General features: G+C 46.9%; 2 protein-coding genes across 5 annotated transcripts; one reads left to right on the top strand and one right to left on the bottom strand.

Annotated features, from left to right (window-relative positions):
• Positions 1–639: 639 nt before the first annotated feature.
• On the bottom strand, positions 640–25265 carry LOC102385390 (adenosine receptor A3-like). Of its 4 annotated transcripts, none has more exons than XM_025192015.1 (5): positions 23761–25265; positions 23285–23396; positions 20339–20442; positions 19479–19564; positions 640–2791 (listed from the first exon to the last, which is right to left on the bottom strand). In XM_025192015.1, exons 4-5 carry the CDS (start codon positions 19526–19528, stop codon positions 2170–2172), a joined length of 672 nt encoding a protein of 223 aa, XP_025047800.1. In that variant the 5' UTR covers positions 19529–19564; positions 20339–20442; positions 23285–23396; positions 23761–25265; the 3' UTR covers positions 640–2169. The 4 variants fall into 4 exon arrangements, 2 of the variants coding, with proteins under 2 accessions (XP_025047800.1, XP_006035913.1); XR_003091838.1 differs by lacking the exon at positions 640–2791 and adding an exon at positions 11662–18593 and having other exon boundaries at positions 19450–19564; XR_003091837.1 differs by lacking the exon at positions 640–2791 and adding an exon at positions 11662–18593.
• LOC102387051 (adenosine receptor A3) lies at positions 8794–10736 on the top strand. Its single transcript, XM_006035850.2, has 2 exons — positions 8794–9499; positions 10078–10736. Exons 1-2 carry the CDS (start codon positions 9150–9152, stop codon positions 10697–10699), a joined length of 972 nt encoding a protein of 323 aa, XP_006035912.1. The 5' UTR covers positions 8794–9149; the 3' UTR covers positions 10700–10736.
• Positions 25266–25296: the final 31 nt, after the last annotated feature.

Below are 25296 nucleotides of genomic sequence, written 5' to 3'. Positions count from 1 at the left end.
CCTATCAATCCCATATCTGCCACTTGCAATTTTCTCTCCCTTGCTGCTTGCCTTTTTCAGATGGTCAATATATATATTAAACAACCAACACACAGCCTCACGCACATCCAGAAGGCCCCCATGTCATCACCAGGCTCTTTGCTTTCTCTTGCCGAGCTAGATTTCTGGCCTATGCCAACACTTGGCATCTCCTCCCATGACTAACTGGCCTCTTGGTAGGACCATGACAAAGGAGCCAGACCTGCTGTGAGGCTGTGGAAGGGCTGGAGGAAAAATGGAGGCCTAAATCCAAGGGGAAAACTGAAAGAGGTTTTTCTTGGGAGTGTCTTGAAAATCTGTATGTGAGATGTAATTCAAGCAGACGAGGTGAGAGGCAAGTGTGAGGCTGTCACAGAGGACCTTGACCACAGGAGCACTGAGAACTGCACAGAAGGGGTTGGAAGAAGTAGCATCCAGAGCACGGTGCCGTCACACTCGAGGCAAAAGCGAATGAAAGGGGGGAAGTGGGGCCATCGCAAAAGGAAACAAGCAAGATTTATTTTTGCATCTTATAAACCAACAGTCTTTAAACCTAGCAGCACAAAGTGTTCCTCCACTCGGAGATTAATCTGACGCTGGACAACCAGTGTTAGTCACAATTTTAATTAGCTGCGAGGTCCTAAAACACTACAGTCTGCAGGGCTGAACATAGCAGGCTTCCTGCCAGGTTTTCTTGCTAAATTTAGAAGTGGTTGCAAGCAAAGCCAATAGCATAACCCAGTCTTTTTGCAGAGGTGCTCTGTGCAGTTTTGCAAGACATGGTGGGCTCCTACTCATTGGGTCCCATCGGAAAGGTACCACGGCTTTCCAGCATGCTGGGCTGAATTCTTTGGGGTTGCAGGAACCCGCCAACTACATATGGGACACAAAACCCCGCACCACCCCTCACCCAACTAAAGGAAGCCAACCGAAATTCTGTGTCAGGGCCCTGGATTCACCAGCAGCGCAAGGGGTGACCTCAGGATGCTTGGATGCTGCTTGAACTTCAAGTCACATCTCCCAGCCAACCTCTGACCAGCCCACACTAGCAGGGAAGGGAACATGGCCTTGTGTATAAACTTCGTGGTATTTATGATCATAGGCATTTATGTCTCGGGCGTTTCAGAAAATGAGGAGCGGTAAACGTGGCTTTCAGTAATGAGGGTGTTACTTTCGGACCGTGAGAAAGGCAAGTTTGCTGAAACGATCACCAGTGAAACGTAACTTGGCTAGCAGCTCAGCTCTGTAGTCCATGGAGAACGGCCCTGTTGGTGTTGGCCCCGCTCTCCGCAATGTGGCTGCACCGGGTTCATTGTTGCAAGGTTTTCTTCACTACCAGAAGTGCGGGACTGTTTCGTCTGCTGAGTGAAAGCAGAGTCACGTCACACCTTTCCGTGCGAGGTGGTGGATTTACAAACACATCCAAGGGGACGGGATGCAGTGCTGGGCAAAGACACTTCAGCATTGTTATTCACCCTACTTTTTAGCAGGGCAAATGCACCTGCCTGAAGTGTCGTGCTAATGCAGCCACACTGCTTCCTCTGCACAAACCACCCTGTCCAGCTCTAGCTTAGGTATATCTAAATGCCCTGCACCTGCTCCCTATTACATCCTGCAGCCATTGAATGCATGGGGCCCTGACTACACAGGAAATCAGAGCTTGTTAAACGACAGAGGTGTAATTCAACGCCTATTTTTACCATAGCTGAAGCTGGGTGGGGTATGTCGGTTTAGTGGGTAAGGGTAGTGGAAGGCATTTGAGACTATGCTCAAATCAAGGGTTGCAGAAGCTCCTGTTTTAATACTAGAAGAACTGAAAAGTATATGGTTAGAGTAACCATCAGGATACTCAGACGTTTTTACACTAGACGGACGGTGGTATCACACAGTAATTTGGTATGAAGTTACACTTGGTACTGTCCTTGGGGTGGGATTTAAACTGACAGCCTAGAGATGAACACTTCCACATCCCATTATCAATACCTAGAGCTCAATACAGTAACCAAGAAATGCACAAGGACTGACTTAGATGATGTCAGAAAATGATGCCTTAGACCAGCTGCTTCAGTCCCAGGGTTGAGATGGTTTTATTCAGGCGGAGCAGATCCAACAGGACAGGTATTGCGGCAGGTCATCGGGGCCAGCGCTCAATCAGATCTGGCTCAGAGACATCTGCTCTGAAGTATATTCCACAGTAGGAACAAGAGGATCGGGATTCATGCGCAGAATATAGGTCTTTAAAACAAAGATGTAGGTTTCCTTGAACTTCTTTATCCTGCAAGCATACACGATGGGGTTCATGGCTGAGTTGGCGTGGGACAGCAGGATGCCCAGGTACAGCAGAGGCAGCGGGATTTTACAGTCACGACAGAAATAGGAAATGCAGTTGAGGATGCACAGGGGCAACCAGGACACGGCGAACAAGAAGAGGACGAGGGCCAGAGATTTCGCTGTTTTGAACTCCTTCCCGTAAAACACTCCTGTCGTTTTGGAGATGGTCACATTTGGGCTTAGCTTCGTGTGGATGATGTAGAAGATCCCAACGTACAGGACACACATGATGATCAAAGGAATGAGGATCCAGGAGAAGAAGCTGAAATACACCACATAGTCCATCCTCATGACGGCAGGGTAGTGGCACACCATGCTGCTGGGGCTCCCTGGGACTTTTTGATTCCATCCAAACATGGGGACACATCCCACCAGCAGAGACACCAGCCAGCACGATCCCAGAGCCATCCAAATTCTCCTCCGCGTGGTGACTGTCTTGTACCTGTGAGGGGCACAACACGCTCATCATTTTAGATGAGGTTCCTTTTAGAAAACAACATAGTACTGAGCAACCTGTGCCTTTTAATGATGCAGATTTCCTGCTTAAATTAACGTGTTTCTTGTGCAAAAACTTTATTACTGGACAAGCAGCAAGTCACTCACAATTGATCTTTTGCAATGTTTTTTATCGCTATAGCGGGATCTCTAAGGAGTGGGTGGTTTGTTTCACCTCAAAACCCACAGGACTATACTGAGAACATGGGATGATGTTAGTTTTAACAGAAATCAATCTCCTAAGCCATGAGAAAATGTCATAATACATTGTCAGCTCAATTCCCAGATTGACTCAGCACTGCAGCAGGCAGTGGCATTTAAAATAACCGGCCCCTAAATAAACACACAAGCAGAAATGACTGAAATCAGGGTTGCACACAGTCAGCAAACTGGCTTTAACCTTAAGTGATTCCAGAAATTACGAGGACCCTAAAAGGGCTCTATAAATATATGGTAGTATAAGAGTGATGTTGTAGCTGTGATGGTCCAGCAACTAGACAAGAGGCAAGGACTTAATCCCAGCTACATCGCTGGTTCAATAAAAGATCACTCCATAAATATATGCATACGTGTCTCCACTCTGTAGCTGCTCTATCCCTGCTCTGCACAGGGCAGGATCTAAATCTAAATAATAATAATAATAATAATAATAATGATAATAAATGTTTCCCTTCTCCGGAGCAGCTCTGTAGACTGAATTTGCAGATAGAGGAAGGTATCTGGCTAACACAGGGAGAGGGACAAAGAGGTGCAGGAGCTGTGGAAGCAGGGTGCAGGGAGAGGTGGGGAATCTGGGCAGCTTGTGCTTGGGTCTGAGCTGGGGAGAGAGAGACGCCTGGGGAAGCCGGAGCCCTCCCACAATACGTCCAGCTACAAAGTAAAGCCAAGAGTTGAGCGTGGTTCTGACGCACCTGGTGGGCAGCTTCACGCGCAGGAACCGGTCGATGGCAATGGCCAGGAGCGACAGGATGGAGGCATGGGAGAAGACCATCAGCAGGCAGCACAGGAACAGACAGAAGTAGAAGTGCATGACAATCCCCAGGTTGATCACGATGGCCAGCGGCATGACCAGGAGCCCCATGGCTATATCAGCCAGTGCCAGGGAGACAATGAAGTAGAAGGTGTTGTTCTGGAAAGCCGGGTTTAGCCTCACCACGCAGATGACCAGGGCGTTGCCCACAGCTGCAGACACCCCAATCATGGCCTCAAAAGCAATATAGAATTTATCCAGGCTGCTCATAGCTGAGCTGTTCTCTGCCATCTCGACCAGAAGAGACTCTCCTCTGACCGCACAGGCTAGGCATCAAAAAGGAGGCCCAAGAGAATAAGCATGTATGAGATGATTCCCCTCCACAGCAGAACCACCCGCTAGCATTTGCAGTATGCCCCACCTCCAGCACTTTGCACTCTGCCTACAGCATAGATCGAGCAGAGGGTTCAGTTTTGACCCTATCAAGTGCCACCTGTAGATGAAGGGTGCAGACTCCTCCCCGTGCATTTCCCTTCTGTAGCACTGACACATCTGGGCGTGCAGCTCCTTCATGCTCTTCACCTGTTTCTGGATCCAGTGTCTTAGAGCTTGAAAGTGTTTAAAAAGTCAAACAATTCAATGACAGCAGCAAAGCTGATAACAGCGTGTGCTTTTTTGTGGATTCTGTCTGTGGGTTTCAATTTTAAAAGTGAAATGTGACTTTGAGCTTCACTCCATTTCCAGGTCGACGAGCATTGTTTGTCCCCTCCCTTTCAGAAGAGAAGGTGGGGAGCCCAGGAAAAGGGAGGGATTGATTGGTTTTTAATTTGCAAGCTTCCAACGTAGACCTGAAACTCTGTGGGTGTGCAAACAAGGTTCTTTGGATAAATCCAATATCTGTTATGAGACCAACTCAAATACAGCAGTTGGAAAAATTCTTCTTAGCACTCTGTGGGTGTGCAAGGCATGTTCAGAAGCCCAGGCTCTGTCCACGCCGCGTGCTTCTCAGCAAGGCAAACATCCCGCGGCAGAGCTTCATGCCATGGCAGCCCTCCTGCTCCTGGCCCCCATTTAGTGCTTGCTGCATCTAGACACCAGTGTTGCAGAGGACCCTGCCTCAGTAGTGCTTGCACCGCCACACAGGGTCCAAGCAAATTCTGTGGCTTGATTCTGGATCCCAAAGAGACCACTTGAACCTTTTGTTATTCCTAACGTGAAGAGCCTCTTTTACCCACCAGGCCACCGATTTGCAGAACTGCTCCTTTTCTGGCTGTATTTCCTCTAGTTACGTGGGAAGTGTGTAGTTTTTTTTGCAACCAAACCAAGGATGCTTAGAAGAAGTCAGGGAACATTCAAGAATGAGTCTTCTTTGTCTTTAAAGATTTTTTTTGCTGGGCTAATGAGCATGAGGAGAGATGAATGAAAACTCAGTAAAGCCCTTGCTAAGGAGACATAGCTCATGGAGGAGCAGTGAAACGTAAAGACAGGTGTAATCATTCTGGAAAAGCTCTGCTCACTCTCCCAGATGTGGCTGCTCCTAATTCGCCCTCCAGAGGAAGAGATTTATGTAATTGCAATATAATGAGCAACCATCCTGCAAGGCCAAAGCACTTTATCAAATGCAGCCACTGTCTTTTGTGTGTATGTTTGTGTGTATTTTGCAGCCAAGAAATGGCTGCTTCCTTTAGGTTGAACACAGCAGCCAGGCTGCAACAGCAACCTTTCATAACCTGCCTGGGTAGGCTCTCTCCAATGCTGAGCTTGTTAAAAAAATTCCCGCCAAATATTCTTCCGCTGGATGGGGCTATTTTGCTGAACCTCAGATTTTCCATTGGAACATTTCAATTACAACACAGTCTCAATTAGGAAAGGAAATAAAGCATTGTGGATCTGATCAGATCATTAACATGTTTCCAACTGTATCAAAATGGAAATTTTGCTTTTTCCTTATCAAAGTGACTTTTGATCTCAAAGGTAGTATATTTAGAATTAGAAAAAATAACAACCCCCCGCCCTCCAACATTTTGAACAAAATGCCATAATTGACTTTAAGTGATTTTACTTCCCCTGCTCCTCCTGCAACTATTTTGTTTTACAGATATTTTTTAAATGTATATTTTGGTTCCACTTTGAAACTGGAGCCAGTTGCAAAATCCTGGGATTCACCAGGAAACAGAAATCCTCGCTCCTTCACAGCTCTAATGCAAAGTCAGGAGAAAAGTGGCAAAGAGGAGAATTTAGGTGAAGCTCTCAGCTGTTAGATGCTCAGGAGATTATGGCTGAGCTGTGTTTCTTCTGAAATATCTGATGTCTCTGGCACGCAGCAGCTGCGGTTAGGGGCTTAGGTTTTGTGGCTCATCCAAAAGGTGTCACAACTCGGGTAAAAGTGACTAAAACTGATGCAGGTCAAGCCAATATTTAGCACTCAGGGAATAAATATGACAAGGCTCACAGAGGGCTAAGAGTCTCAAAGAAGCCAAAGTGAGTTAGGCACACATCTTGCATGGAAAGTCAAGCAGCTGGTGTCGAAGCAGCGGGTCAGTCAGTCTGTCCCGAATGCCTGTGGTCTCGTGGGCTCTCAACTGAAATGAAGACCAGGAACATCCACACTGGGCAGGACTGGAAATAATAAAATCTCCACTCAGCTCCGCTGTTCTGCGGCAGTTGCTTTTCTCTGACCTGAACCACCTCTTGCTGAAGTCAGTGAAAAAACTCCCAGTGGGAATCAGATCAGGTTATTCGTGATGGTAAAGCCTGGGGAACCCCTCAAATGTGGCTTGCATGTTATTTTTTGTTCATCTCCATCGCCCCATTGCAGTCTGATATGGGAAAAATGGAGTTTTACAGTAGCCCTCAGGGAGCCCAAACTAGGATGAGGGCCCCATGCTGCTATGCACTGAATAGACAATACTGCAAAAAAAGGTGCCACCCAAGGACCTCAGCAGCTTTGTGCCCTGGTGCCGGGTGTCTGATTCACAGAGCGGGTAGCTGTGAAGAAAGATATGGATGGGTCCTGGGTTAGTGAAATGTGTTAGGATGAATTTGCCGTTTCCTTTTGGACCCAAGAGGACCCCAGATTCCAAGCAGGACCAAACTGTTTGGCTTAGGGAGTGTTTCTGTGCCCTGAGACAGGCAGGGGACAAGAAACAGCCCCTCACAGGCAGCCATTGCTTCAGGCAGCACTGACCACAGCACGAGCCTCTGAGGACTAGTGACAGTAAAAGGAAGCAAATGTTGCTGATTACAGGATGTGGGTAGGGGACCCAAGGTAGAGAACCTACGTTTCACCCAGCTCTGTTTCTCCAGCCCAGAGAGGGAACTCAGTTTAGTGTTGCACGGGGTGGGGGGGAGCGTAGCAAATAACTCAGGGGTGTAATCTTGTGCGCCTCTTCACTGGTGATGACTGTGTGTCACGTGCATTTGGTCTGCACTAGTCTGCCAAATATATAACAACGTGTGGTGGGGGAGTGTGGTTGTTCACACATTCATTGTTCGCATACACAGCTTGAAACGTGCATCACACTGGGCCAGGGGAAAGCCCTGCTGCAGCTGAAATGGCTGTCTGGGGAAGAGCTGAGCCTGGGGACCTCGTCGGGAGTGTTGGGCCCAAGCTGCACGAGACAGTTCCCAGTATGTGATCCCTGCCCTCGGCTTTTCCATTGCCATCAATGGAGCCCAGGCTCTCGGATCACCTGGATCGGATGGGAAGCTGCTGAATCCTCTGGGCCCTTGCATGTGTGCACTGCTCACCACAATCATACCTGCCCTGGCTTTGTCTCATTTAAGTGAGGCTCATCCTCAGCACAAACAACCTTCGCCGTGTAGGCTCTCCTCTCCTTTCCTGCCCATGCTCCTTCATCTCGAAAACCTGGTCCAAGACCCACTGAAGTTAATGGAAAGCCTTCTGATGGGCTTTGGATCTGGCTCACCTTGCCCATTGTCTAGGTCTCATTCCCATCAGTAGCAAAAAACCAGCCCAATGCCTTCATCAACACGCTCCTCCTCTTCATCCCCAGGCGATTCAAACAAGTCAAGCTCTGGCCCTGGCCAGTCAGTGAGGTTGCAGCCAGGGCGAATCTGGCCAACTATCCATTCACAGGGCAGTGCTTGAATTGGGGGCTGATTTCACTTCCACCTTGCCAGGGCTGCTCCTAAGCAACGTCTGCTCGGAGGAAATAAGCATGTCATTTAAGGAACTGATTATTTAGCCTTTGCCAGTCAAAGGTGCTGCTCCTTGTTGTGTCACCAGCATTTAGCACTCATGTTAAGAATGCCATTTGCTTCTTTTGGCACAACTAGCATTTGCCTGTCTGAGTGAAAGCTGAGGAAATCCAAAAAGTAAGCGACTTACAGATGCTTTTTCATAATTAGCCCAGGTGCTTACTGCTCAATTTAATTGCTTCTGCTTAGATTGCTCTCGTGGGCTCTCTCTCTCTAATACACACTCTTCTCGGTGTACCCCCACCCCCGCTTGCTTTCTTCTGTCCCTTTCTTTTTTCTGTCCATGACAAGTTATTCCTCAGGACTTGCACTGCAGGAAGGTTTTGTGCAGCAAGACAGTGGGGAGACATGTATGGTATGGCTTTCATTTTTGGAAAGGCCTTACCTCTATACCAGGAAAAAAACATCCCAGTCATACTAGCTATCCAAAGTGCACGGCTGTCTTACAGGTGAGGAAGAAGTCTCTCTAAAGTACGGGGGCCACGTCCCACTGAGATCCTTATCTGGAGAGTAGCGCCAGCAGATGCAATTTTATCCGAACTCAAGTAGGAGGCAGAAATTTAAAGGGGGGTCCTAGTGGCTTTCTACTTCCTCTTAAACATCTCATTTCCTATTAATAGTGCACAGTGCTTATCTAGATTGATAATGTGTTACAAACAATTTTCTGCAGAAGAAACACTGACTTTTCGGTCAGCAAGGCTGTGAAGAGGCAGCTGCAAAAGCATGCAGTGGCTGGCTAATAGGGGCTGAATCTGGGGGCTGCCTCTTTTTGGTACAAGCTTCCTGACTGCTTCAAAGTGACTCTCCGACCTGCTGTGATGACCCGAAGGAAGTGAGAGGGAGCCCTTGCCATTGAGGAGCGGACTGTCTAGGGAGGACGGTGATCCGTGGATGTCCAGGGGATATTTCCATTTTGCACTTCTAAGAATGGGGAAGAGCTGGAAGAAGGTTACTCTGAGACATGCTGGAGGAAGCATCTATTCTAACAAGTGTCATTGAGACGGTTAAGTCTAGACAACATGGTAGGAGAGGTCCTCTCAAGATAATTCTGGCTCTTTTCCTTCCCCTCGCTTCTCCACCTGGAGCCTGCCGGAGATATTTCCTGTGATTCACAATGACAAACAGCAGCACGTCCCTGAGCACCCAGGATGCGATATACATTGCGGTGGAGTCCATCATTGCAGTGTCTGCGACTGTAGGCAACGCCCTGGTCATCGGGGTAGTGAAGCTCAACCCGTCTTTCCAGAACACCACCTTCTACTTCATCATCTCCTTGGCACTCGCCGACATAGCCGTGGGGCTTCTGGTCATGCCGCTGGCCATCGTGGTGAGCCAGGGACTCGTCATACCCTTCTATGCCTGCCTGTTCGTGTGCTGCCTGCTCATTTTCTTTACAAATGCCTCCATCCTGTCTCTCCTGGCCATTGCCATTGACCGGTACCTGCGGGTAAAGCTGCACACCAGGTAAGTCAGGGCCAGTTTTCAGTTACTGGGTTTCCAAGATACTACTTGTGTTGTGTTTCCTATTTCTGTCATACTGCTTGTGTTGTAAAAACCCATTGAGAACAGCTCTTTGGAGCACAAAGCTGCCTTTTCTTCTTGGGTGAGGGCTCCTAGACTACTGCAAGACAGACAGACCATTATATATTTAGGGTCCAGGCATCAGCAAAGTGGAGAAAAAGTTGTGTTCTTTGGGTATTTTGTTCACTGTGCAGCCTGATTTGCATTTTACTCTTTCTCCCTTGTAAGGGGAGCGGGTTTAAAGGTAGATTGTACCCTGGCTGTGGGAACGCAGCGATCGTCTCGAGACTGAAAATGTGATCGCTGAGAGATGATCTACTGATACGGGACAGCACTGGTAGAAACTGAGCCCTTGTTCCTCAAATGATGCAAAATGACCGACAACTTGTTCTTTCTCTCCTAACAAGGACTGTTGGCCAAAAGAGAGCTCAGTTCACCAAACATCTGCAGCGTTTGAACCTGTGAAATATGAATGCTGCCTTGCTATCTCTAATAAGGTCTCTGTTTTCTCCCCCTGGCAGGTATAAGATCATCACCACACAGAGGAGAATTTGGGTTGCTCTGGGATTGTGCTGGCTGGTGTCTCTGCTAGCAGCATTTGTCCCCATGTTTGGATGGAATAAGAAGGAGACAGTGATAGGAACAGGCAACTCCAGCTGCCTCCAGTGTAAATTCACCACTGTGATGAGGATGGACTACATGGTGTATTTTGGCTTCTTCATCTGTATCCTCATCCCTCTGATCATCATGTGTGTCTTGTATGTTGAAGTCTTCTACATCATCTACATGAAGTTAAGCCAAAGTACGGCCAGCATAAAAATGGCAGGTGGGTTTTATGGGAAGGAGTTCAAGACAGCTAAATCTCTGGCCCTCGTCCTCTTCCTTTTTGCAGTGTCCTGGCTTCCTCTGTGCATCTTCAACTGCATTTCCTATTTCTGTCATGACTGTGACATCCCAAAGCCTCTGCTGTACCTGGGCATCCTGCTGTCTCACGCCAACTCAGCCATGAACCCCATCGTGTATGCTTGCAGGATAAAGAAGTTCAAAGAAACTTATATTCTTATTTTTAAAACCTACGTCCTGTGCACAGATTCAGAACAAGTTATTTCAAGCATCGAGACTCCGTCAGATCGGGTGTCATAAAGTAAGGAAGTATACTGCACTGTCAGCGTATGTTCAAGTTCACGATTAGCTAGAAAGGTAGACAAACAGATACATAACCCTGCTTTGTAATTTAGCTCAAGTGGAAATATATGATCCGCTTCTAATAATTCACTGTCCTCAGGTGGACCTTTTACTACCCTATTGGTTTTCCCTCCAGTGAAGCTATACATCTCTGGGGTGTAGGGTGTAGCTGTGTTGGTCTGAAAGGTTCTTTGGGTAAATCCAACATCTTTTATTAGACCAACTCAAATAGTTAAAATAATAATAAAATAATAATAAAAGATATCGGGTTTACCAAAAGAACCTTGTCTGCTATACGTCTCTAGCACTTTCCCAGAGACCAGGTGTCCCAGCTCTACTGCTTTGCTAGCATCTCTGTATTGATGACTTGTGAGCAACTGATGTGAACTGATGTGATGTGGACCATCACAAAATCATCCTGATATAACTGAGCACCGTGGTGACCATCTCAGTGGAAAGACCAAGACTGAATAGGCAATGGAAACTATTATTTCTACAGAGTCATCTGGGCCTCTTTCATTAGCCTGAAATTCATGGGTGTCCTTCCATCTTTGAAAAATGCCTGCAGAGCACCTGAAGGGTTTTGGTGACTTGAATAAGGCAGTAGCAGCCGTGGCAGAGGTGCTAAAGGAATAGAGACTTGCTCCACGCGAAATGCATCTCCTACACGAATTCCTGAGACCCCTACAATGAAGGCGCCACCACAACAGACAAAGACTCAGACTGCCTTTTAGCAGATCAGCTGATGGGACAGGGACTGCTTTAAGTATCAAGGGAAACCTCTGCTGCAAACTCTAAAGCTTTTTTTTAAGTCATTGCAGGTTTATTCTGCCTTACGGCTGAAAACCACATAGCACTGTTGGATGTTTTCACCGCTCCGGCATGTCGGAGACAGGGGTTTGGTTTTGTGCCCCAGGCTCCTTGCGGGTGTGCGTGCCTCAGCTCTTTACCCATCTCTTTGAACTACAGCCTCCATGGGGCCATGCACAATGGGCCCTGATGTGAGGGGGAGGCTTCCAGGCAATACTGTAGCATGGGTAACATGGGAGCCATTTACAGAGCAGAACACTTTCATCATATCACCTTGCTTTTAATGTTTCAAATATCCTCTGTTAAAACAGGCCAAGGCAAATACATGCAGAGCAAAGAGCGGGTCACAGGGCAGGCAGTGACGAACAGGGTGTATTCTCCCAATCCTCTCGTACCACACCTGTTGTAGGCTTTGTCTTTGCGCTAGAAAAGCCACATTGTTTTACCCCAGGGCAGGGGGTCGGACTAGAAGATCTGCAAGGTCCCTTCCGACCCTACGTCTATGAATCTGTAAACTAACACACATCAACCCCAGACAAAAGCACACTGAAGGCAACGCAATTAATTTTAAGCTCAATAAAAAGAATTACCTCACAGTAAGCCAAACCACCTTGTCTTGATTGTGGTTGCACCTCAGGACACCTCAATGACAGTAGCTACCCTGAGGTTTGAAGCCACCAGCAGCGCTGTTAGCAATATGAGAACAAGCTGCAAGCATTTTGGAGGCATTTTGGGTTGGGGCTTCTGCTATTTTCAAAGATGAGATGCTTGGGTAAATCACAAGAGGCTGAGATGTGATTAATATATTTAAGATAAAGGGTGGATAAACTGTTAGAGGTGGGGTTAAGTCCCGGTGAAACCGGTAGACCTCGCCACTGGCCTTCAGCTGCAGCTCACTGAGGGAGCAATGCTATGGCTTTCCCTTCAGTGAGAGCTGAAACACAAGGGGCTGCAGCCCAAAGCAGAGATGCACATGGCAAAGCTAAACAGAAACAGGGCTGAGGGGGCTTCATGGGGACGGAGACGGCAAACGTGGGGCTGAGGGGACTGGCCGGTGGAGCGAGCGGAGCAAGAGAAAACACCGAAGACCTGGGTACGTGGCCTTGAGGGATTTCAGGGAGACGTGCCGACTGGAAGAGAAGCTGAACGGAAAAGTGTCTGCAAAGACCCTGCCTTTTGCCTGACATCTGCTGTGGTTGCACGCCTTTTATAAATAAACAGGACTGCCTCCAGGACACCCCCGACTCCATCACCAATTATTCGTCCTCTTCATCGCAACATCCTCACAGGCCCCAAATGTTTTACAAATCATTTGGGTTGAAAGGGGACGTGGTATCATAGCTGGGAGGAATCCCACTGACTTCTGCCACGTGGCGCGTGTTGCTCCTGATGTGCAAGAGCACACCCAGCATTCCCACCCAGAGCAGAAGGACTTCCACAAGAGGCTTTTCTTTTGAGCGAGCTTAAACCACGCTCACACGTGAGATCAGAGAAGCCTTTTCACTGATCAGAGCAAGGTGCAACTACTTACCGGCATTAAATAGCACCAGTCAGCGTGTAAGGTCATGTGTTTTTTAATGAGGGGGGGATAGGATGAAAATGAGACACAGACAGAAGCTGGGGAAAATGGTTATGGGGCAATCAGAGAAAGACAGAGCCCCTTGTTCTGTGCTGCCCAACAGAGGAAGTCACTGGTAAGAAAAGCTATTCCTTGGTCTTCAGACCAAGCCGCCTGGCATAATCTCTCAGGGAATTAATATTCCCTGGTATGCGCAGAGGGATTTAAAAGATGGACCGGCCAGTGAGGGCATTGCCACCGCCTGTATAAGGACAGGAGAATTCAGTGCAGCTCCTCGCTCAGGAGACAGACGCTCTGCTGCAGACACTAGGACTGCGTGGGCTTGGCCAAAGAATGCCTGGCCCCATAACCTGGGAGCTGGGACTTCTCAGGCCAAAGGATTATCCCCAGGGCATCAGCAGTGGCACTGTCTGAAACCAAGTGAGCGTGGGGAAACGGAGCCAAAGCCCCACCACCTGATGGACTAGCTCAGCTTCCCAGCAAAAGAGCAGCAAAAAGGCTCAGCCCAACTAGATCATCTAATGAAGCTCAGACAAACCCATTGTGTGGTGCCGGTCTAAATGAAACCTCACAGAGACACTGGTATGGTTTCTAGCCCAACCCAGCCCAGCAAACTCCCACGGAGGTCTTAGAACTCATGTTACTAGCATAGGTGCTACACCCTTCTCTTATAAAGGCATTTAGTACCTCACCACAGTTGGGCCCACTTCCACATCCTTTCAGAAAGAGTCCCTGGAAATCCCTTCTTATGCTGAGCACCTGTATTGTTTTCCCTGCTCTGGAAGACTATCTACGAACCACCTCTGTGTAGGGACTTACAAAGCCTACCCTCCTCATCACACTAGCAATAATACCCCTTAACTTCCCAGACCGAGACACTACCTGGAGATGTTTCCTGCTGGAGACAGCACAATCTGGTTACCGCTCTGTAGTGAAGCTTCAGCCCAGTGCGCAAAGCCAGTATGAGCCCTATGCACTAATTAAGTCCCAACTAAGCCATAGGTTCAGGGGTGCACCTTCACCCTCAGGATACCCTTCTTCGCAGGGGTCTATCTTACCCAAATGCCTGGGCTAGACTCAGTGGTTGAGTTAAGCAATATCCTATCTGTTTGCCCGGGACAGCTTTTGAATGTTGCATGCACGCAGTTACAAAACATCCGAACATGTTAAGGCATCAGTGAGCAGACTCCCGTCTGCCTGGTGAAAACCCGAAACCCAGAAAGGGGAAGTGGGGGCACGTACACATTTAGCAGACCCAGCAGCCCTACATCACCATGATCATTGTCTATACAAGAACCAGTTCATGGCTGCTGTTAAGAACTGGCTAGCAGACAGTGCCTGGCCTTGGTGGGGGGAGTGGAGGAGACATAAATGCCCTGGAACGAGGGAAAGTCTGACTGAGGGGATTGCAGAGTCCTGCAAAAAGAGAGGGATGGAGGACTGTTAGAAACCTCTGGGACATGCAACGCGCTTGGCTTACACAAACCTGAAAGCTTGTGGCCCTCTGGTTAGCACAGAGCCTCCTGGCAGCCAAACCTGTTGCTGTCCAGTTGGCTGAGTTTTAGTGAATGGTGTGGAAATGACCCATTTGGGCCTCAGTCCAGTTCTGCGTGGAAAGCCACCTTCACCCTCATTGTGCGGCATCCCAGCTGACAGGAACGGGCCTTGCTGCTGGCTTTCTCGGAGCTGAATTGTCTCCGCTTGCTGTTATCACGTTTACTACAGGAAGAGAAATGGCTTTGGGTTCACCGTGAGCTATGCGCCTTCTTCCTCAGAACGGCTCATAGTTGCAGGCTTTCCAGTTTCTCTCAGCTGCCACCCATCATCGGGTGGCCATAACTGCTATCAGGTCTAAATCCAAACTGGGCTAGGGAAGGTATTTTGGAGGAACAAAACAAAAAAGGGAATTTGTAACAATTGCTACTTAAACCTCATGGAGCCATAGTGCATTTTGGGGGTTTGGAGATGAACACATGGCCTTCGCTACACGGCGCTTTGAAGGGGTCACTGTCATCTACACTGGGTGCGAAATTGGAGACAGAGAGAAACAGAAATGTTCTATTTCTGGCTCCCTTGGTGGTTAGCAATGTGACCCAGAAAATCGCCATAACCAGGTTTTCGGAAAGAGTCACAGAGGTTCTGACACCTTGCCCCTTTCTCTGTGCCCAAAAACTCACGCGTGCAAATGGTAGCAGCAGGATTGCCACACTGACAGAGCTAATACACACTGCTGGGTGACTGTGCCAGGTAGCCTGCTCCCACGTTCCCCAGTCCACGTGGAGCATGGCGCACACAGCTGTGGTCTGAAGGCAGCCCGTGTGGTGTGGTATGCAGTCCTCGACCACGGTGTTACTGTTCTGCTGCCTGGCACAGTAAGTTTACCCTGCAAACACAGCCTTAGAACTGCAACCAGCTTCCAGATAAGGTCTTACCCCTGTCTGGTTACAATGGCACCAATGCTTTCCTATCACTGTTGGAAATACCTTGCCTAATACATAGCCTACGATTACATTTGCCTTTTCTATGGGTGCACCACACAGTTGGCTTCTAGTCAGCTAAGCTGTGCAAGCTACTCTCCTCTGTCACCTTTTAGCTAGCGAGTTCTCTGTTTATAGCAGAAACTCCTGTAGTTAGTCTCCACGTGCCTGACCTTGCATTTTATACTGCACCATTCGTGCTGTTTTTATTACTCAGTCCCCAGGGTCATCTCGTTTTCCCTGTATAATATTCCAATCCTCCTTTGTACCGACAGTGCCTCCCACTGTTGGTTCCATGGCACAGGTCTACTGCTGCAGCCAAGGTCACACATGAAAGTATTAAATCAGAAAGCTGCAAGATCTGTCCAGGGGGAACTTGACATGTAACCTGCCTTCAGCCTGATAGTTGCCCACTCCGTAAAAAAAAATCGTCACCCCCACTTGTAAAACCTGTCATCATTCAAAACTGCCTTATGAACTCCCCTCTTTTCCATCTTCATTAGTTACTATGTCCCCTGTGGCTCTGCTACGTCTTTTGCTCAAATAGAGATAAACTGCATTTATCGCATTTCCTTTTGCTAGAAAATCTGGTGCCTTGTCAAAGACCAACAACAGACTAATCTGTGTCCTGGAGAAAACCATGTGTTGCTTGCAGTGTTCATGGCGCTTGCTGACTTCATTTCGCAGAATGGTCCACAATGTCTGCGTAGCAACTCATGTTGCTTCAGTGTTTGCCATCCTCATCCCTCCTTCTGTACTTTGAGGACTAACAACATTATGAAAACGGATGCATTCAAGAATTGAGGTCTGCTCGTCGAGCTCCACTCAGGGCCTTACAGGATCGCCATCACGGACTTGTAAATACACATGCACTGAAGCCACACAGGAGAGAAGTGCGTGCAGTCTTATACCAAACTCATCCATTTGTTTGTGCGCGTACAGCAGCAATAAGTTTTATGTTGTCTTCACAAATCCACACATCATGCAACTCATCCAAACTCTTTTACCAGAACCACGCAAGCAATCCATGGTAAAGAAAAAAGAAAAAAAAAGAGAGAGAAAGAGGTAGGTAGCTGTGTTAGTCTGAAGTCAAGCAGAAGGAAGGATTGAAAACCACCATAAAAGCCACACACATTTGTACCTCTCCTTACAAACCCCAAAGTTCATATGATATCAATGGTCCCCCAAAGCTGTGTTCTTTGTTAGCAACGTCATGCCATATTAACAGCTAAAAATGGGTTGCTTTAAGCATTAGTGAATGACTAAGAACAGATCTCAAGAGTCAGTTGTTATAAACTGGGGTTCCCCATTCATTACCTTTTGCTGCCATCACATGGCCATTTAATCCTTTGTGTTCCAACGCAAAGTGATTTTTTTTAAAGCTTGCAAATGTTTCCTGTCCTTTTGTCATTTACTGATTGGTGCTTCTTTCAGTCAGACACTGGGGATTTTTACTCCTGTTCAAGTGCACAGTCATTTTGCATGGACCCAAAAGAATTAGGGCTGGATGCAAAGGTGTCTGGGCACCCAAATATGCAGATGACACCTGTTTGCAGTTATAACAATCCAGCATCATGCACTGACTAATCTGAAGAAGGATTCAATCCTCAGGTAACAGGGCTTGGGGCTGGGCATTTAAAGATTTGGCTTCTACTCCCAATTCTGGTACCGATACTGAAACCCCCCCAAACCTCTCAGTGACCAGTCCGCAACAGGTTAAAGCATAGCGTTTGTGGCTGCTGGAGGGAGTGGAACAGCTAAAACCAGAGGGCAGCTTTAGTCCCTGCTTTTACCTGATGTGGGTAAGCAGGGCTTAATTCCCCCTCCTCCTTGGCAGATGTGGTGATGGATGGCGACATTTCATTACAACTTAATCACTGCATTTGCTCCTGTGGCAAAATGAGGATAATGATTCTCATGCACCTCTGTCAAATGCTTGGTAAGTGAGTGCTGTTAACACACCTGATGTTCTGCCAGCATGAGATGGGCCATTGCTATCTGATTAGTGTTACGGCTGTTTGAACGTCCCCAGTAGAGCCAGGGAGTTCATAAGCACAGCAGCATCTCTCTGCAACTACAATTGTAGAGATGAAGTCACAAGTCCAGGAAAACAAGCTTCTTATCTCCTATGATCCAACATGGAAGCAGAAATTTGCATAAGCTATCCATTTTTTAAAAATTAACCTAGTTAACCAAAGCAATTCATAATTGAAGCAGAGGCACAATAAGAAGGACCGTTTGAGTCCAAAGTAATTTAAGAAGAGCGTGGAAAAACAAAACATTCAATGGGCAGATTTTCACACACGATTAAATACGATAAGTGGTAAATATTTCCTGTCCTTTTCGTGCTGATTAAGACAGAGAGAGAAGTTTTACAAGGGCAGAAAGAATGTAAAGAGAAAGCACTGGTGTTTCTCAAGTAGTCTTATCAGCCAGACACAGAAGAAGAAACTGTGACACAAAGGTAAGTGATTTCAAAAGCGCGCAGTGAGGAGAGAGACAAGCACACATAAAGAGGCTTCAAAAGGCGAGGAGATGTTACAGCTTAGGACAGAAATACTCCTAATTTAACTCTCCTTCACCCAACTTTAAAGCTGGGGCAACTGAGCTCATTTATATCACTACAGGCTCACGCACATCTAACAGGTCATGTAATAGGTGAGGGACACTCTTAAGCATAAGTTCCCTCTCCTGTTTTGAAGCTGCTCCAAGTGTATTTGTCCGTACGGTGAAAGCAGTGCTGCATGACTTTCTGCTCTGACCACACTTTCTTGTGCCACAGACCTCAATGCAGCTCAACAAATCACTTGGCTGATGTCTCACAGGCAACATTTGGCAATGTCGTTCTGAGCGAAGCCAGCACATTGTTTCAACACGGCCGCCTTCCTTTGAGCCGGAGGCAGCAGCGGTGTCTTCATTTCTCAGCAACGGGCTTGGGTGTCTTCTTGAAAGTCAAAGAGGCATAACTGACTTCGTCCTGGGGAAGCTGAGAACAGGAATGGGGTGTGAGCCAGTGCTGCCCTTGCGGCTGGACTTCCCACCCTTCAGCTTGCTCCCACCACGCTCTCAAAACAGCATAGCATGAGCTGTCCCAACCTGCCTTGGTTTCTGGGAAACATTTATATCCAGGCTGCATCAGACCAATGGATCCTAAGATCCTGGGAGAGAACCCAGCATTAGAAGCTTCAGGGGGATTAAGTCCATAATGGACAACAATGAAGGAGCCAGCCTTATGGCTAAGTTTCCTGGTAACCTTCTCACTTAGCGCTTGATCCGTGCCTACAAACATGATGGAAAATTTCCCTTGCACATTTTTATCCTAACATAACCAGGGAACCACATCCTTCTACAAATATAAGGGTTCATCTATAAGGAGTTGTAGAAGAGGAGGCCGAGACTCTAGGACAACCTACAGCCCACGGAGCAGTAGGCATGGGGCCTCGGCAGCAGTCACTGGTGCGAGGGAGACCAGTCCTAGAGTTCGCCTATGCCTCGAACCCAGGTTGGGTCATTCTGTCTGATGGCCAGAAAGGGCTGCCTATCCCTGCTGTAGGGCATTTGAGGAACGTGGCCTTTAAATCCTTTGGGAGCAAGGCAAGGACTATCTAGCTTCCCAGTCTACAAATACCTTGCCAGTGCCAAAATGATGGGGTTACTCCCTGGGTGAGGATAGAGGGGAAGGCTTATTGTTTTGCAGTGGAAAGCACTTGCTTTTAAGGTGAAGGGGAATTGCAATTAACTGTGAAATCTACATAAGCAAAGGCCACCTTTCAGTTGCAAATTCACTTTTAGATACAATAAAGCATAGTATATAACACAGTTGAAATTTCAGCTTTAAATACCTGACAGACACCAAAGAAACAGCTCTGACCTTTTCCTGGGCATGTTCCACATCTGCCTGCTGCGTGGACTGTACAGCATCCTTCTGCAGAGAAGCCTCTTGGCATCTCTTGTGATCTAAAAAAGAAACAAAGGGATAGAAACGATAGACAGGCCTGAGAAGTCACAGCTCCTGGGTTATGGGGTCGGTCATTCTGTGGCCAGGAAGGACTGAAGGGGGAGAGGAGTGTCACTAGGACTTTTGAGGCACGTCCTGCAGAGGATCTGTGCTGCAGCAAGTGGAGCCTCCTGCCCCAAGACTTCTCTGTCCTTTTGTGCGTGTAATAGGAATAATGGGAAATGACTGGAAGACTATCAGCACATGAGTGATACATCCCATCTCCCAGAAGGAGTCCTGAAAGATATAGATGCTGGATCCATCTGAAGAAACAGGCAGCTAAATGAAGTAGCTAAGCTGAGAGGCGGGTGCTTTGGAAATCCTGGTGCATATATTTTAATAGTGTCTAGTCTTGGCTGTAGTGGGAAGCTTTTACACTTCAACGAGCAACAGCACAATTACCCCCGTTCTAGCTGAAATGGTGCACAGCCAAGTGGCAAACAAAAAGTGATTGTGGTTAATGATGTAGCAGATATAACCCAAGCACAATTCTGAGAAAAGTAGCATTATTATAAGACTGAAAAAAATTGCGTTTAAAAGATAAAGGGTCTCCCCTGTAAGAGACGCTCTAATGAGTGTCTATCGTAACATTGTCATTCCCTCCGTGGACAACTTGTGCCACCCACAACATTTACATGCAGAGCACAAGAAGCTCTATAACCTGCTCACCCGCGTCATCACAAGCTTTGACAGTCCTGAGTGCTGCCCTCGTTATTGCTCATTGTGTCACTTACATTTTTTTTTCCTTTGTCCGATGATCAACCAGATGACTGTGGATACCAGAGTGGCTAACAAAGCACCAGCAAGAAAGGACAGCAACATGTAGAGTACCTCATGGCTGTTGAGGGACAGGAAATTGTGGGTCAACATCTGATTTCTATAGTGACGATAGCTCAGATCCCCCCTTCTCCACTCTGTCACGGCAGCAGCACTGCTCAGACCTCTCTCAACGCCTCAAGACTTTGGAATAAATTTAGTCATCATTTAATAATTAAATCAATAACACATAATTTGAGAGGCAACCATTCCTGCAACCACTATCTTTTATTGGACTAACCGCAGGGGTGGGATAGACATAGACTATCTTTCGAGTATTGCAGTACCCTTCTGCAAAGTAGCTGAAGAAGAGTACCAAAAGAAGTACCTGAAGAAGATGATGCCAAAAAAAGCTTGCATGTGTCTAACTCAAACCCGCAGTTGGTCCAGTAACAGAAATATATCTCCCTGGCATGCCATTACAGGGAATCAGTTAGACAGGCCAAGGCGGGGCTTGAGGTCAGGCTGGCTTCAACAATCAAAGAGAATAAAAAGTCCTTCTTCAGGTATATAGCAGGCAAAAGGAAAGCTCAGAGCAACATAGGGCCCCTGCAGGACAAATCAGGACAGTTGGTGGTTGATGCGGAGAAAAAAGCAGAGCTCTTCAATGAGTTCTTCACTTCAGTATTTCTATGTACCGATCAAGCCACCACGATCATTGACGGATGTCCACGTGGCACCAGTCCGCCTACGGTTAGTTCTAAAATAGTTAAGGAGCTCCTGGAGGAGCTGGACAGGTACAAGTCAGCAGGCCCAGATGACCTCCATCCACGGCTGCTGAAAGAATTGGCCAGTGTCATAGCTGAGCCGCTGGCACAGCTGTTCAAGCAGTCGTGGTGCTCTGGCCAGGTCCTTGAGGACTGGAGAAGGGCCGATGCGGTGCCCATTTTCAAGAAAGGGAGAAGGGATGAGCCGGGTAACTTTAGACCAGTCAGTCTTACCTCTATTCCTGGGAAAATGCTAGAGAAAATAATCAAAGAGCACATTTGTGCAGGCCCGGCAGGGGAAACGATGCTGAGGGGAAACCAGCACAGGTTTGTCACAGGTAGATCCTGCCTGACAAACCTTGTAGCCTTCTATGACCAGGTCACGCGCTGCCTGGACACAGGAGCCGAGGCTGATGTCATCTTCCTGGACTTCAGGAAGTCCTTTGACACAGTTTTGCACCCTATCCTCATTAGGAAGCTAGCAGACTGTGGAGTGGATGCCTACATGGTCAGGTGGGTGGCCAACTGGCTTAGGGACCGCACCCAGAGAGTGGTGGTGGATGCTTCCTTCTCAGCCTGGAGGGAGGTGGGCAGTGGAGTCCTGCAGGGTTCAATCCTTGGACAGATATTATTTAATATCTTCGTCAGCGATCTGGATGAGGGTGTAGAGAGCACCCTCTCCAAGTCAGCTGATGATACCAAGTTATGGGGCAAAGTTAGTAGACCGGAGGGCAGGGAGCAGATTCACGTGGACCTGGACAGGTTGGATCAATGGGCAGAGAGAAATAGGGTGCAATGTAATAAAGAAAAATGTAAGATACTCCACCTGGGAAGGAGGAACCCCTAGTACACCTATAGGTTGGGGAGTGTCCTTCTCAGCAGCTTGGACGAAGAGAGGGATCTTGGAGTCATAATTGACTGCAAGATGAACATGAGCCGGCAGTGTAACAAGGCCAATCGCACCTTGTTGTGCATGAGCAGGTGCATGACGAATAGATCAAAGGAAGTGATGCTCCCCATCTAAGCAGCACTGGTCAGGCCGCAGTTGGAGTACTGTGTCCACTTTTGGATGCCGCACTTCAAGAGGGACACAGGGAAACTGGAGAGGATCCAGAGGAGGACCACTCGCATGATTAGTGGCCTTTGTGATAGACCCTACGGGGGGAGGTTGAGAGAGCTGAATCTCTTCCGCCTTCACAAGAGGGGAGATCTTGTGGCCGCCTATAAATTCATTAGGGGAGGTCAATGGGGAATAGGGGAAGCGCTGTTTACCGAGGCGCCCCAGGGAGTGACCAGGAATAACGGGCGTAAACTAGTTGAGAGTGGATTTAGGTTAGATATTAGGAAGAAATTTTTCACAGTAAGGGTGGCCAGGATCTGGAATGGGCTTCCAAGAGAGGTGGTGCTATCACCTAGCTTGGAGATTTTCAACAGGAGGATCTTCAACAGTCACCTGGCTGGGGTCATCTGATCTCAGTCCTCTTTCCTGCCAGGGGCAGGGGGTCGGACACAATGACCATTGTGGTCCCTTCCGACTCTACCATCTATGAATCTATGCAGGAATTCTTGTCCCTCACAACTGGACTGTCACAGCAACATCACTTCAAAACTCTTCATTTGAATCATTTTAAGCCTTGGGGATCTGATACATGCAGCTATAGAAGTGCCAGAATTCTTCTTTTCTTTGATGTCAGATACCAACTTCCAAATTTATAAGCCACTGTCTGGTAGTGTTGCTGAGAGTGTGAATTCCCCCCTCTGGGAATTTGTAAAAAATGCAGCTTTCAATTAAGTACTGGGCACCACATTTACACAGGTGGCTGACCAAGATGTTCATTTTGTGAAGTATTAAGAATCTGAGAGAAATCTGTAGGAGGGTATGAGATGAAGACGGTGATAGTCAGATGTTCTTATCAACATGGACAGCTTTGACATTGCCTATTCAAGATGCAATACACACTGGTATAGTTCTAAGGAGAACAAGATAGAGAGAAGAGGGTAAGTCACTTTATTCTCAGCAGTAGGAAAAGACTTGAGCTAGAAAAGAAAATAGACTCAGGCTTGATTTAATTCTATGGACTTTAGCAGAATTACATCTATGCAGAACAGAAGAAAACAGGTTGGAAAAAAACACAGAAGAAAACAGGTTGTGTTTACTCATCAAAAAAGCTTTTAGCTCCTGTTGTTGGGTGTGGAGCAGATGTAGTAGTAATCACGGTGTCTGGAGCAGGTGTGCTGGTGGTTGTGATGGGCAAAGGTGATGGTGGCACTAGAAGCAGATGCAAAGAGAGTCAAAATGAATCATGTTTCTGTAAACTGAGTCACGTTTCACCAGCATTGTATTTTATCCTGCCACAAACTCTGTGCCCCACTAGAGAGCTGTTTGTATGGAGTGGCATGACAATGGACTCGAAAAATATTTACATTCTCTGTATGAAGTGGCAAGGATGAAACACTTGTGACTGAAAGCAGAGCTGGGATATTCTATGCTAGAAGAAATGCAGAGCCGCAGCATTTTTGCCACATGGCAGCCTTGAAGACTTGCACAATTAAAGTGTAGCCATATATTCACACCGGCATTCCCAATATGGCCCTCCCAGCACAGCCCACAACAGAGTTTAAGAGGAAGGTACCTGAAGTTGACTCAGTTGTTGAACCCGAGCCTCCCATTATCTTCAAACACAAGGAGCAAGAAGCAAAACTAGAGAGAAAAGCAGGCAAATAGTTGCTTTGGGACCCAATCCTGATTTCTGAGAGCTTTATTGATCACCTTTATTAAATTTGTCCCAGCAGTCGTCATCCGATTCCTGGAGATCGGACGTCTCCCCAGTGTTATAATGATACTACTACTACTAGGAGTTTGTGCTAGAAACCAAAAATCTGGGTCTAGAGAAAGAGTCCCATGTTCTGGGAAAGTCTGGATCCATTCTGACTTGTGTTTTTTTTGAAGCTTTTCTTCCCAGGAGCTCAAAAAAACCCCAACAAAAACAACAAACCAGAAATGGGTTGAGACTCACGGCACATCTGTGACCTAAGGAAGTGTTACTAACCATATTGCTGTGTGAGAGGCATATCACACAGGAAGGTAATAAGTGGCCCATACAAGCAGTAAAGGCTGCAAGTCAGCAGCTGCCAGGAAGAAAACCATCCTACTTCCCTGCTCTAACTTACCAGCTTACACTGCACCTGAGCACAGGCAATGAATAAAATGAACCTTAATAGTTTCACTATTAAAAGGGAAAATACCAACTTAAAAACTACTCTTTTGTCTGAAAACTTTGCACATACCCTTCTGTAGCAGCCATGACAACTAGAGCAGGTCAGAAAGTGTTCCTTGAAACAATTTTTCATCAGAAAGTTATTTTAACAACACTGGTTTTTTGTTTCAAAAGCCTTTTCATTATATCAAATGTCAACAGAATATTTGAAATAATATAAATGAAATGCTTGTTTCACAGCCTTAATGAGGTGCAAAAAAGCTTTAACCCAAGTGATTCTTGTAGTTAATGAGCACAGCTCACTAGATCTCAGTAAGCTCCTAGCCTTATTAAGCAGTGTCCTGTTTGGTACGCTAACAGCGCATCTCATTTTCCTCTACTATCGCTATAAATACAGCCGCTGGCTATTCCTTTAAAAAAAGACAACCAAAAAAACACCCCAAATTTTCACTGGTAATTGAGAGAAATGAAATAGCAACATCTTACCTTGTGCCCTAAAATTGTTGCCTACCCGAGTAGGAAAATGCTCCAGTGCTTTAACAACTACACACACAGCGTTTGTGTCCCTTGCTCTAAAGCAAATCAGTCTGTAATTACAGATGCTTTACAACATCTACACCAGCCCTTCAGTTGTTAAAACAGCAGTCAGCTTTTGGGTTAGAGAGAACATTGTGCTGAAGACAGGGAAGTTTTGCAATTGCAAAAATTAAGATACAGGAAGGTTGATTACAAAATAAGTGCCCACTTTTAGGAACTTCAAAAACTAAAAACGTCATATTTTCAAGTAAGGCAGTTGCTGCCCACGTTTCTCTTTGCAAAGTTAAGATTTTTTTTAATTGAGACCTGGAGAACGTTCTGGTTTTTCAAGCCCCATAAATCCAGATTTAAATAATTGAGTGTGCAAAAATAAATAAAATAAATAAATAAATAAATAAATAAAAGCAAGCAGGT

Source organism: Alligator sinensis, unplaced genomic scaffold (genome assembly GCF_000455745.1).
Source record: "Alligator sinensis unplaced genomic scaffold, ASM45574v1 scaffold589_1, whole genome shotgun sequence".
In the NCBI taxonomy this organism is placed as follows: Eukaryota; Metazoa; Chordata; order Crocodylia; family Alligatoridae; genus Alligator; species Alligator sinensis.
Note: the sequence above shows the minus strand (reverse complement) of the source record. Positions and strands in the feature narration are given on the sequence as shown.